Genomic DNA, 13,190 nt, shown 5'->3' on the forward strand with positions numbered 1-13,190 from the left:
TATTTGTATAATACAGGAAGTTATACTTGTATTGACGTATTAGATGTGTTTTACTGTCCAATCAAGTTTTACAGTAATTGCGTTTTTTTGCATAACGATAATAAGAACTGCGTGGTGATGTGCTAAAAACATCCATCATTTCCTTAAGGCAAAATATCATTTCTTATTCATTTTGATATAAAAACACCCTGCTGTTCTTTGCCCAGATTTTCAAAAACCATCAGCATACTGAATGATGATTCATATTGACTAAAGTTCATTCTCTCCACCCACAAGCACACATCAGCCTGAGAACAACACGAAAACAAGAAGACGGCTCCGCTTCACGGCTACTCACCGTTACTGTAGGTACAGCCGTGACCAGAGAGTACACCAGCACCGGTGGCACGTTACTGGTCTCATCCGGTCCGGGGTAGGGTTTGGAGAACGCCTTATCAAAGCAGAAGAATCCCTGGACGTGAACGGGAAACGTGTCGGTGTACTCGAAGTAGTACGCCAGGAGAACGGTGCCTGCCATTATCACCAGCTGAAAATAGAACATGATCCACGGTTTATAAGAGAAGGAGAAGACACGCCGCCGAAGCGATCACGCCACACGACGGAGAAGAGAGAGACACTTCTGGAGTCGTGAGATTGAAAGAGTTACATGCTGTTCTGTTAGAGCATCAGACAGTGTGAGATGAGCGAGCGAGAGAGAGAGAGATGAGAAGGAAAAGAGGCAGCATCATGGAGATGTGGGGAGAGACAGTGTGAATTTGAGACGAGTCAAACACAAATGAGCTCGGCACTGTGTGTGTGTTTGTGTGTGTGGGTACACGTAGGTGTCATTTTGGATGTGTGTGAATCACATGGAGGTGCAGGCTAGGGTGTGAATGCACTCATTAGCAAGTTTTAATATGAGACCGCCTTCATTCAAGGCTTTCTCAAGCATGCTTCTCTTGCAGCATATTACAGGTCAGCCATGGACTCCTAACAATGAAGGTGCTTACAATGTTATTCACAGCGATACCATTGAAGGTCAAGGGTCAAGATTTATACTGAATAAATAAGCTTGCCATTGGTTAGGATCATATTTGGCCGAGATACAACTATTTGAAAATCTGGAATCTGAGTGTAGGGGTGGAACAGTGCCTCATTGGGAAGCCTCACTGGAAGAAGGTCTCCGGATCGAGCCCCGGCTTGGTCAGGTGGACTTTCTGTGTGGAGATTGCATGTGTTAAAAGTGTCAGCGTGGGTTTAAGCCTGGTACTCCGGTTTCCTCCCAGAGGCCAAAAACATGCAAGTTAGAGCGAATTAGAGATACCAAATTGCCCCCCACAACCTGTGCAAATGGATTATCTTGTGTGGATCAACCTGTGTATGGATTAACCGTTTCTCACCATAAATATAGCCATAGACGCTGGAGTGGTGTGAAGAATAAATAAATAAATAAATAAATAAATAAATAAATAAATAAATAAATAAATAAATAAATAAATAAATAAATAAATAAATAAATAATCTAAGGGTGCAAACCATTTAAATATTAAGAAAATCGCCTTTAAAGGTCCTGTTCTTTCTGTGTTTTTGAAGCTTTGATTGTGTTTACCGTGCGCAATATAACATGTGTTCATGTTTCACGTGTAAAAAAACGTGGTATTTTTCACACAATTGACTTATCTGTATAGCGCTGTTTTCACTGTCCTCAAAACGGGCTGATGTCTTCTTTGTTCTATGAAGTCCCTCCTTCAGAAATACGTGTCGAGGTCTGATTGTGTAGCTTGTTTAGTGTGTTGTGATTCGATAGCAGCTTAGCTAGCTGTTAGTTTAGCTGGCGACTGACGTATTCCTGTGGGCGGAGTTTAGTCAAAAACTGTTCTAGTGACGTCATTAAAGCAGGAAGTAGAGGGTTGTAGTCCAAACCAGCTGTTCGCTTTAGGCAGTGAATTCTGTTAAAGAAAATATATTGCCTGGCAATGAACTTTGAGCTTTATCATTTTACAGGTATTATTTATGCTATTATAGCAGCATTACACACCTACTATGGTTTAAAAAAATGGGATCAGAAAGAACGTTACCTTTAAAGTCCAAATGAAGTCCATAGCAACAAATATTACTAAAGATAAATACATCTATTTACGGTAGGAATTTTACAAAATATCTTCATTGAACATTATCTTTACTTCATTTCCTAATGATTTTTGGCATTAAAAATATTCTTTTCATCCATACAATGTATCGTTGGCTATTGCTACAAATATGCCTGTGCTACTTGTGACTAATTTTGTGGTCCAGAGTCAAATTTTGCTTCCTCTAGAGATCACATAACATTAACTGCATCACTAAAACACCAATCCAGAAATACTTTTAAGCTAAACTTAGTCAACAATTTAAAATGGATAGCCACATTTAAAAATGCCACTGCGCTAGCTGGCAAAGTATCAAATCATGTGGCATTTACATTAAAGGAAGATTGCACAAGCACACGTTTAACAATACATTTCACAAAAGGAAGATTTAAGACTTTGCATAATAAGTATTTGAAGTAAGCAGTGTTGGGTGTAACACATTAAAAGTAATGTGCATTACGTAATAATATTACTTTTCTAAAGTAACGAGTAAAGTAATGCATTACTTTATAAATGTACACATTAATATTTGAGTTACTTTTTAAAAAAAAGTAATGCATGTTACTTTTCAGTTTAATTAATTAAAAAATAAAATAATGTACTGAATTAAACTGAACATATTAACGTAGAATTACGCACTCTGTGCGCCTGACCGGGAACAGTTTGAGTCAGAAACGAAGATGGCAGGCCAGAGCTTGACATTTTTGCGATCATAAAAAACATGTGCAAGGCCAAGTAAGAAAACGTAATGCAAAAGTAACGTGACCATTACTTTCCATGAAAAGTAACCAAGTAACGCAATTAGTTACTTTTTTGGGAAGTAACTTAATATTGTAATGCATTACTTTTAAAAGTAACTTTCCCCAACACTGGACGTAAGAACAAAAGTATTTGGACATTATTTGGTCATCTTATGTAAAACATCTCCATACAGCTGTAGTTACTGTAAAAAACATATTTCAAACATCCACTAAAATCATTTGAAAGTCATTGCAAAAATGTTTTAAGAAATGTTTCATTCCTTTTATATGCATGCATAGTGTATTGTGAAGATGAACACACATGCAATTTCACTTCCGCAGAAAAGTATTTTTCAGAGGACTTGGAACTGGGCTTATAAATAAAGATCCACTATGATTATTTACCCAGATCTATCAACCCACACGCACACCCACATATACCCATCTACCCACACAAAAACACACACAAAAACACACAACTCTTCCTAAATGATCACGCTACACCTAATAAATGGCTTGTAATAGAATTGTCATAATGAAAAAACAATGAGGTTGAATCTTATGAAAAAAATCATGTGTTTTTGTTATAGTAACTGAGTTTTGGTATTTTTCCAGCAGAAAATGGGATGAGACAATACCGTTTATAAGGGTATGGTCTGATATGACCCTTCTTCTTTGCAGCACAAGCTCTTACAGAAATGCACACTGAAAAAATTTCCAATCAGCTGTTGTGCAAATGTATAAAACCACAACTATCTAGAACATCCAAGCAACTATCAAATGCTCTCCATGACAAAACACACTAGCAACCTTATTACAACATACTAAAAAAACATCACAACTTTCTATCCACAGGTCACCCCTCCCTTTCAAAACGCAGAGAGAACATGGCGGTGCAAAATGGTGACTTCCACCTAAGGGGACCCGCGATGTAGATGAAAACAGATCATTCTAATGTCGTAAAAACATAATAGTTCATATATATATATATATGTGTGTGTGTGTGTGATGCTCAGTGACTATTTAATGAAGGACATCTGTTATTTTGCACATGTATATAAAACTGTGTACAGTATGGGTAATATGTAACACTACCCAATCATCCATCTCCTCTTTCATTGGTTAGAAATACTCTAAAATTTTTAAATAGCACAGAGCACCCTTGAACACGCTGTTTTAACTTGGCAAGATTATATGAAATGATGATGGAGTCCACATTGCCAGAATCACTCTGTGTTTCTGTGTTCACTCAATGAGATCTAATGAGTGGGAGTGGGGGGAAAGACATCCATATGGCAACATGTTTCTTCACAACAAGAAAAATCTAACATGACTCCATCAAATTATAATCATTTTGTTCTGAAGAACTGACTCTGAGTTCTTAAAAGGTCAGATCGGTCTAATGGATCTGAGGAAAGCATCTATTTACAAGTGCATATGAATATTGTGATATATATTATTATAATGGACCCAAAAGCTATCTAAACAATTGAAGGGCTGAGATGCAAAACCCTCTAAGTGCATCTGACATGTTTTCTTGTAAATGAGCACTTTTTATTAGACTCTTAATGGATTCGGACAAGAAGTGGTATTTATGAATGGCCTGAGGTTGGGATTAAGCAGATTTGAAGTGAAAGTATTTGATGAACGTATAGTACGTGCTGAGAGCATTCGGTTAATATCATAATCTCACATGCCATTTAAAAGCTTTTGCATCTGAGCTCCTCATTTAAGTCACTTTTTTAAATACAAATGTCATTATATTCAATTTTAAATTGCAACATACCAAACCATGTGATGTTTGCACACCAGATTTTTCTCTTAGTCCTCAAGCTTATTTTTAAGAGGCTCACGAGGTTCATCATCAAGGTAAATGTGTGTCTATTACCAGTATGAGTCAACATGTAAAGGGTTGTTGTGTTATTGTGGTGCACAAATAAATGACCCTTTCCATATAAACTGCAGCATCACAGAAAGCACAGCTGACAGCAGAAAAAGGTTTCAAAAGGACAAAATTCAGATAAAGCCTGACAAATGCTGATATATTTCTTAGTTTCCTATGCAGAAATCTGATACATGGCCACATGAGAAAATTACTATTGTATGTAGAAATGTACTATTTTATATATATATATATATATATATATATATATATATATATATATATATATATATATATATATATATATAATGCAAAAAGAAAATCTAAGCACATGAATCTATAAAAAATACTGCGTGTCAGGTCAAAAAGGGAGAAACCCAACCCCATTGGCTTGTAATTTTACCAATGCTGGGTTGTTTCAACCCAAAATGCTGGGTAAAAAAATATAGGTCCAATATAAACATTTTCTGAGCTAATTTAACCCCAACGGCTGGGTTGAAAATAATCCAGCATATATTAGTAGGCCTACGACTTGGTGTCACGGTTAATCCGTGTCATGTCTTGTTTCTGTTCCGATTGTTATCAGCTGGACATTCATTGATTAATTACCTGCCTCATCACACCTGTTTGTCATTTAGTCTGTGTATATATACCTCTGTCTTCTGTTTGCTCACTGCTGGATCATTGTCATTACTACCCTGTCTGTTCCCCGTGTCACATTTTGGATGTTCCTGTGTTTGCTACTCTGTTACTCCTCGTGTTTTGATTTCCCTGTTTTATCATTAAATGTTATTTATTTGGAACCTTGCGTTTGCGTCCTGTCTCTCCAACCCTGTCGTGACAGAATGATCCAGCCAAACTGGACGCAGCAGGTTCACGGAGGGCGGCTCCCCCAGGAGTTTCGTCGAGGGGGAGTAGTGACATCGGGGTTCATTCCCCATCAGCCCCGATGTCTCTTGGGGACCACCGTGAGCGATTGCTCGCTCCTGCGGGCCTGCGGGAGGAGGATCGGCCCAGGCGGTCCCCCAACGGTTGAGTCGTCGTCGACAGTCCCTCGGAGGACCACCATCCTGCTCGCAGGGGGATCCGGAACGGACCACGCCCGATCATTTCCCCGGGGTGGCTACCGAGGGTCTCCGTCTCCGCGAGGGGATGGGAGATGATTTCCGGGGGCATCTGATCGTCGACGATTCCCAGGAGGGGGGTAATTCGTCTGCCTCGGTTCTCGGAGCGATCGCTCCGGTTCTCCTGGCGCAGTCCGGCCAACCGTCCTGTTGGTCTCACCCCGGCGGCTGCCGGCTTCGCCAGGGTCCCCAAGCCCTCCACCCCTCCCTTAGACTCTCGCTACCAGACTTTGTTTTTGTTGTGTTTTATGTGAGTGTCTGGTAGCCACTCGTAGAGGGGAGGGTAATGTCACGGTTAATCCGTGTCATGTCTTGTTTCTGTTCCGATTGTTATCAGCTGGACATTCATTGATTAATTACCTGCCTCATCACACCTGTTTGTCATTTAGTCTGTGTATATATACCTCTGTCTTCTGTTTGCTCACTGCTGGATCATTGTCATTACTACCCTGTCTGTTCCCCGTGTCACATTTTGGATGTTCCTGTGTTTGCTACTCTGTTACTCCTCGTGTTTTGATTTCCCTGTTTTATCATTAAATGTTATTTATTTGGAACCTTGCGTTTGCGTCCTGTCTCTCCAACCCTGTCGTGACACTTGGTCCTTTGATTTAGAAAATACATTTCCTCACTAAGCATATTTGTCTATACTGTAAATTTTATATACAAATTTCTGTATGAGTTGTTTGATAAGATGGGCATCTCATAAAAGGAAACAAACATTTCTATTCAGTTCAGTACATTTCAAAGGCATGGAATAAATAAATAAATAAAGGCACCTGCAACCACCTTGAGCAAACTTTATTATTGGGTGTGTATATAGGGTGTATTCAGGTTGGGACACTTTTTTAGCATTCACAATCAATGTTAAAATGTGTCCTAAACAGTGGCGACCCCAATGGAGGGCCAGGGGGCCACGGCCACCCCTAAAAAGACACTGGCCACCCCAATGGTCCCCAACCAGAAAGTAATTAAAAATTAGCAGTTTTGGTAACATTTAATGGACTTTATGGGGTCTTGAAGTCACAACCGTAGAACAGTTAGCGAATTAGTGTGCCATAAAGCATGTGGATTAAAAACAGACAATATATTTACAATCAAATGTAGGTTTATTATAAAAATCAAATTAAAGAGAAAAGGCAGTCGAAATATACACCTATGTCAATTTGCAAAGAACTACACTATTTAAAGAGCAATTATTTGCTAATTAAAAGCATGGGGCTCTACACCCGGTAATATAATTTGATGAATATGAAATTTTCACATTTAGGCTACGTTGTTTAAATAGCAAATGCATTTGCGCCCAATTTTGGCGTTCTGGTCTGAAAACGAGATGTGTTCAGGCGCATTGTTGGCGTGTTGCTATTTTGAGGCAACTAAAATAGACTACGCCATTGACCAACTTAAACCTGTGGCCGGCTGCATAAAGCATTTTTTCTTCAAGACTGATCATATCTGTTTTAAGTATGTTATATAGAAAGGTAGATTGGTCTAATTTTAATCCAAATAATAAGACTGATTAGCCCTAACTAATTGCTAGTTAGTCAGAATCATTTTTAAGACGCAGTCTTAACTTCACGGCTATGTTTATGCAACCGGCCACTGGTCTCAAGTCTAAAGTCAATGGCGCAATAGTGTTTTTGTTATTTAATGAGCACGTTAGTAATATGGGCCTATAAACGGGACGACAACGCGGGTTTGCTTATCACATACATGAATGCACAGCAGCACAAAAAGGCTTTTAAATATGAAAAATTAAAGGATTAAAATGTGAAACGCGTTTGTAAAATTTTTTAACTCTTGTTTGTTACAAATAAAGTATTTTTAGAGTACAAACCTTTTCTTGCAAATTATTTTATGAGATTACAATGATTATGTAGGATATCAATACATTTACAGCAATTAAAAGCCTGCTATTTGTACTTCTATGACTGAAAGAAAACAGCTTAAAGGTTTTAATCCAAAAAATAACAATTTCAATAAAAATGAAAACAACAACATTTTACTGGTGCTCTTCTTCGTCCGCTTAGTTTTTCAGTTTAAAATTCCGCTTCCTAAATAGGGATTAGGCAAGGCGGAACTGTCTTTTAAAGAGGATGAGATCTGAGACTCTTATTGGTTTATTGCACGTTACGCCCAAAAACACCCATTACTCATTAGGAGTTTAGGAACAACCCTTTTAGGCCGTGCGTTTGGCGCATAAACCATTTTCCAGTCATTAAATTAGCAAAAGTGGAATCGGACACGCCCATTTGCGCTTTAGAAAATGTGCTTAGATCGTTAAAATAGGGCCCATAATGTTAACCAGAAACAAAAGTAAAAAAGGTATACACACACATTAAACTAAATAATTTTTGGTGCCACACAATGATTTGCTATAGCCTCCTCTTGGCCACCCCAATTAAAATTTTCAGGGGGCACCACGGGTTCCAATCTGAATTCGCCATACCTTATATAGGCTATAAATTGAGTTTTTATCTTATGTCTAATCTCGCTGTTAAATTCCCCTACTGCCACTTGAATATCAAAGCAGTAACTGGGCATAAAACCAGCTTGATCTTCTGCTGTTCGTGGTATTTTTAGAGCTCGTCCTATTGAATGGTCTGAAGCTGCTGACAGACACTGAAGGTTGTCTGGAGGTTTGACTGACAGCTCTTGTCATATTCATAGCTCCTTGAGGGCTTTTATTCTGCATGATGAGCAGAACTTCATATTAGAGGTCTTCTAGGGTCCAAAGAAATGTACCCGACCCCAAATGACCTGAATCACTTTTTACACAAACTTTTCTCTACTGTATCTAAATGTTAGGACTGTTACCTACTGTTAAAGGGTACCAGATTGTAGATATTTAGTGTCATTTTGCATAGCCTACATCCTTGCATCACATAAATGGTTTGTTAGCAGATTACACCCGTTTAGCTTCAAGAAATGCAATCTGCGAGCCAACTTCGCACGATCTGTCAGTGATTAGTCTGTATGTTTCTTCTGGATGTTTGTAGTTAATTAGGCATTATTCTGTTGTGAACCGCTGAGATGTTGCTCTATTTGAATTAAGATAATTAAGGTCCCTGCCAAGTTGTGCTGGTCCTAATATCACTGTTCTCCCATTCATCCATCGTGAGTAGCGGCAGTACTCCTCCAGCATCCCGCTGGGTCCCTTTCATCCTCCTACTGAAATAAACCCTTCAGCTCCAACAATGCTCAGCGATGGCTCTTACAAAATCCTTTTCATCTTTCCAACCACTCGGTCTTTTCTCAAGTTATGAGAAACTGCCCACAACTCAGAGCCGTTCTGATGCCAAAACTCAGCTGACCGTGTAAAAGATAAAGCACATATCTATTTCACTCTTTATATCTGGTTTGTTCGCAGAAGAATCAAGTGAACACACACACACTAACCATAACCGTTTTATATAATATAATAACACACATTTATGGAAATATCCTATTAAGGAAAGGAGTCCATAAAATATAAATTAAGCCCATACAAAATAGAGAACACATGCGCCCTCTAATGGATCTGAGGGGAGGTACAAAGCAAAAATCTTTCAAAACAACACACATTTTTGTTTTATAAATCAGTTTTTTAGGTTGTGCTTCTATGTAGCTCAGTGATAAAGCATTGCATTAGCAGTGCAAAAGGTCATGGGTTCAAATATAAAATGCATAGCTTTGCTATGCGGGTGATTCTCACGAAACCATTGAAACACCACGGCACTAATGAATTTAGCTAATGTGTAATATAGTAACATTAAAAAGCATCAGAATTAACACAATACTGTGTTCTACCTTGCACAATGTGTGATTTCAACAAAAAAATTTTAATTGGAAATTTTATCTCATTTTCTGCTGAAATTCTCATTACCGCAATGTGTCCGGCTGTGTTTGAACATGCGTTGTGTTGTAATTTAATCAAATTAACACAAAAATATTATAAAAAAAAAATTAATGGATGTTTTGCTAGACTACTTTAGATGACAGAAAAAATATTTACTGAATATTCATGTATAATAATAATAAAGAAAAATTAGGAAAATGATGTGTCAATGCCTGATGTTCTCATCCTCCGCAACACTTTTTGAGAACAGTTTAAGCACACATACAGAATTTTAATAAAGTTTGATTTTGAGTGTCCAAGCACATGGACCAGTTAAGATGGCTACCAGGAAAGATCTTTTTTTACAGTTAATTTGAAATATTGTCTTGTCAGAATGCTTACACGACATTTTGATTATCATTACCGCAACTGATGCTTATTAACTGTTAATTTAATTAATAGAAGCATAATAATTTGATTTTAAATGCATGTGCAGAATCTCCAAATTATGTTCTTTCAGGTTTGTCATGTCATTTTGAAAATATGTCAGTGTTGATGTTTTCTGGCTGTTGCGGTAATGAGATTTTTTAGGACTAATTTTTTAAATTATGTTACAAAAAGTGTTAAATGATAAGTAAAAGTTTTTAAATTAATGTTCCCATTTACTCCAGACTTTGTTTTTCATTGTCTGGTGGGAAAAAAGTAAATTTAAGCAATTTTTACATTTTCATGCTTGACATTTTTAAAACCAAGTTTTCGTGAGAATCACCCATGCACTGTAAGTTGGTTTGGATAAAAGCATCTGCCAAATGCATAAATAATATATAATCTAAATGCTATACAGTTACACGCAGAAGAGTCAATTGTACATTCACAAATAATGACAACTAAAAAAACGTATCCATCCTATCAACACACACATACATATAATATATGTATCAGTGAATACAGGTGAGGCTGTGTGTATACTGCATGACAGTAAAAATTCGTATATCGAGGAAAAAGGCACGTGTGGGAGAGAAGCATCTATAAATGATGGCTGATTGGTATCCATAGTAACAGCAGCCAAGTGTCATGATGTGTTCATGATGCGCATGCAACATTAATGTGTGCATGCACGCAAAAGAAAGAAAGAAAGGTTGATACAGTCTGTATTAAGTTAGGTTAAATGTTTTATGGTCAACTCACCTCTACAAACAGGAAACATGGTAATATGGAGGTGCTGCCCTTCACAGGAGGTTTCTCCTCGACTGCCATCATAGCTTCTTCTGTTGTATCTTCTCTTTATCTTTGACTCTGTTTGCATGAAAGAGAGACAGAGATCAGGTCACAAAGCTAACTTTGATATGGCAACCTAAAATATGCATTATCTTCGAATAATTGAAGTTTTATGAAGGACATTCTTTCTGCACTTTGTTGAACATCATATCCTCTGAGTTCAGGGTAGTTAAATGAATATGGCATGAGGTTAGAAAGCATCCAGTACAAGCCTCTGCTTTTAGTCTGACTTATACTCACAGTGGTCAACATTTGTCAGCGTGCGAGTGCTTAGTTTTAGCTGGCAAGGAGAGATTTAATGGTTCATATTAATTTCTTAAACAAGAAAGGCATTGCCGCCTTGATTCGGCCTTAATTTTGAAGTTGGCTAAGTAAGATATTTTCCTTGTTGCCTGGCAACACTGGGAAGGTTTATATGCGGTGGCTATGTGTGTTGATACAATGTTAAAGTGCAGGGCAAAGATGTGCAAATGAAAGATGCCAGGCGTAAATTTGACCGTAAATTTAACAAGAAATACAAGGGTCAGGTTGTAAAACAAACTGTATTCAGTGCTAAAAAAAATCCAGATAATTTACTCACCACCATGTCATCCAAAATGTTGATGTCTTTCGTTGTTCAGTCGAGAAGAAATTATGTTTTTTGAGGAAAACATTCCAGGATTTTTCTCATTTTAATGGACTTTAATGGACCCCAACACTTATTAGTTTTAATGCCGTTTAAAATTGCAATTTCAAAGGACTTTAAGCAATCTAAAACGAGGCATAAGGGTCTTATCTAGTGAAACGATTGTCATGTTTGTCAAGAAAAATAAAAAATATGCACTTTTAAAACACAGCTTCTCGTCTATCTCCGGTCCTGTGACGCGCCAGCGCGACCTCACGTAATTGCGTAATGACGTCGAAAGGTCACGTGTTACATATATGAAACGCACATTTGCGGAGCATTTTAAACAATAAACTGACACAAAGACATTAATTAGCATCATTCCACATACAACAACGTCGGAACGGTCCTCTTTCTTCACACTTGTAAACACTGGGGCAGAGTTTCGATACGTCATTCGTGACCTCTTGATGTGATGGCATATTGCATGAGGTCGCACTGGCGTGTCACAGGACCGGAGGAAGATGAGAAGTTGTGGTTTAAAAGTGCATATTTTTTATTTTTCTTGCCAAAAATGACAATCGTTTCGCTAGATAACACCCTTATGCCACGTTTGGGATCGTTTAGAATCCTGTGAAACTGCAATTTTAGTGTTGGGGTCCATTAAAGTCCATTTAACCTCTTAAACCCTGAGGACCCAGTCCCGGGTACAAAATTTCGTATTTTGACTCAAATAAAATATTCTTTTAATCTTTAATGGTCCATCATGGACCCCAGTAACACATATGAGATACTGTTTGAAAGCTTAGACTCTCTACTTTCTCCAGATATGCATCACTTTGAGAAATCTTTTACTGTAAGAAAGTTAGTTACACTTAATTTACACTATCACCCCCCCATAATTTTTTATATGATTTAATATTCACATATTTCATATTTTTCAAGTATGACAAACATGGGCAAGTCTTATATCAAATGAAAGCTCTCATTCTCAGGAATAAGGCTACAGCGTTATTTTTGTTCTATTATCAACACATATCCAACAATAGTTGAATGAATAATAAGGTAAAAAATCGTCTTTTGTAAACATATGGGAAAATTGAGTGTGGACTGCCTCAGATAGCACAGATAGCCACAAATGATACACCATCTTTTCTCTTAGGTCCTACTCTAAAAAATGAGTCAATTCACAGCATTTTCTTAGGTTGTGTGCATGAATAATCCCTTGTTATTTATTATATGTCCAAAACAAAAAATTAATATTTATATGAAAAATGTATTTTCGGACACTTCAGTAAAATGAAAATAACTTTTGAATGCGACATGCTAAAGAGATCATTCTTTTTTTGGGTGTTTACTGTCTGCTGCTGGTAACAACCAGAACTGTCTGCAGTCTGCTAGAGCACCCAGAACCAGAGTTATACACTATCAGAGGCAGTATTTACAACATATAAAAAGAAAATTTGGTGTTTCCTCATATGAAAAACAACATAAATAACACTATTTGTCACAAACAGCAGCTTTTTATGTAACTTCAAAGGGTTTTCTTTAAAATGATATAAAGCAATTGCATTTATTCCACTGTATGTCGTTATGGGAGCACTTCAAATGTTTTTAGGCAGAAATTGTATACAAAAAGG

The 13,190-nt window shown here is 37.5% G+C and overlaps 1 protein-coding gene across 2 annotated transcripts in view; it reads right to left on the reverse strand.

Moving 5' to 3' along the window:
• Positions 1 to 13,190, reverse strand: part of LOC141362762 (phospholipid phosphatase-related protein type 5-like) — a 30,678-nt gene that overhangs the window by 14,241 nt on the left and 3,247 nt on the right. For both annotated transcript variants that reach the window (XM_073864980.1, XM_073864979.1), the window contains exons 2-3: positions 10,857 to 10,964; positions 338 to 526 (exon numbers count right to left, since the gene is read on the reverse strand). In XM_073864980.1, the coding sequence (XP_073721081.1) occupies positions 338 to 526; positions 10,857 to 10,928 (261 nt within the window). In that variant the 5' untranslated portion in view covers positions 10,929 to 10,964. The remainder of the gene's footprint in view (positions 1 to 337; positions 527 to 10,856; positions 10,965 to 13,190) is intronic.

Source organism: Misgurnus anguillicaudatus, unplaced genomic scaffold (genome assembly GCF_027580225.2).
Source record: "Misgurnus anguillicaudatus unplaced genomic scaffold, ASM2758022v2 HiC_scaffold_29, whole genome shotgun sequence".
NCBI lineage: Eukaryota > Metazoa > Chordata > Actinopteri > Cypriniformes > Cobitidae > Misgurnus > Misgurnus anguillicaudatus.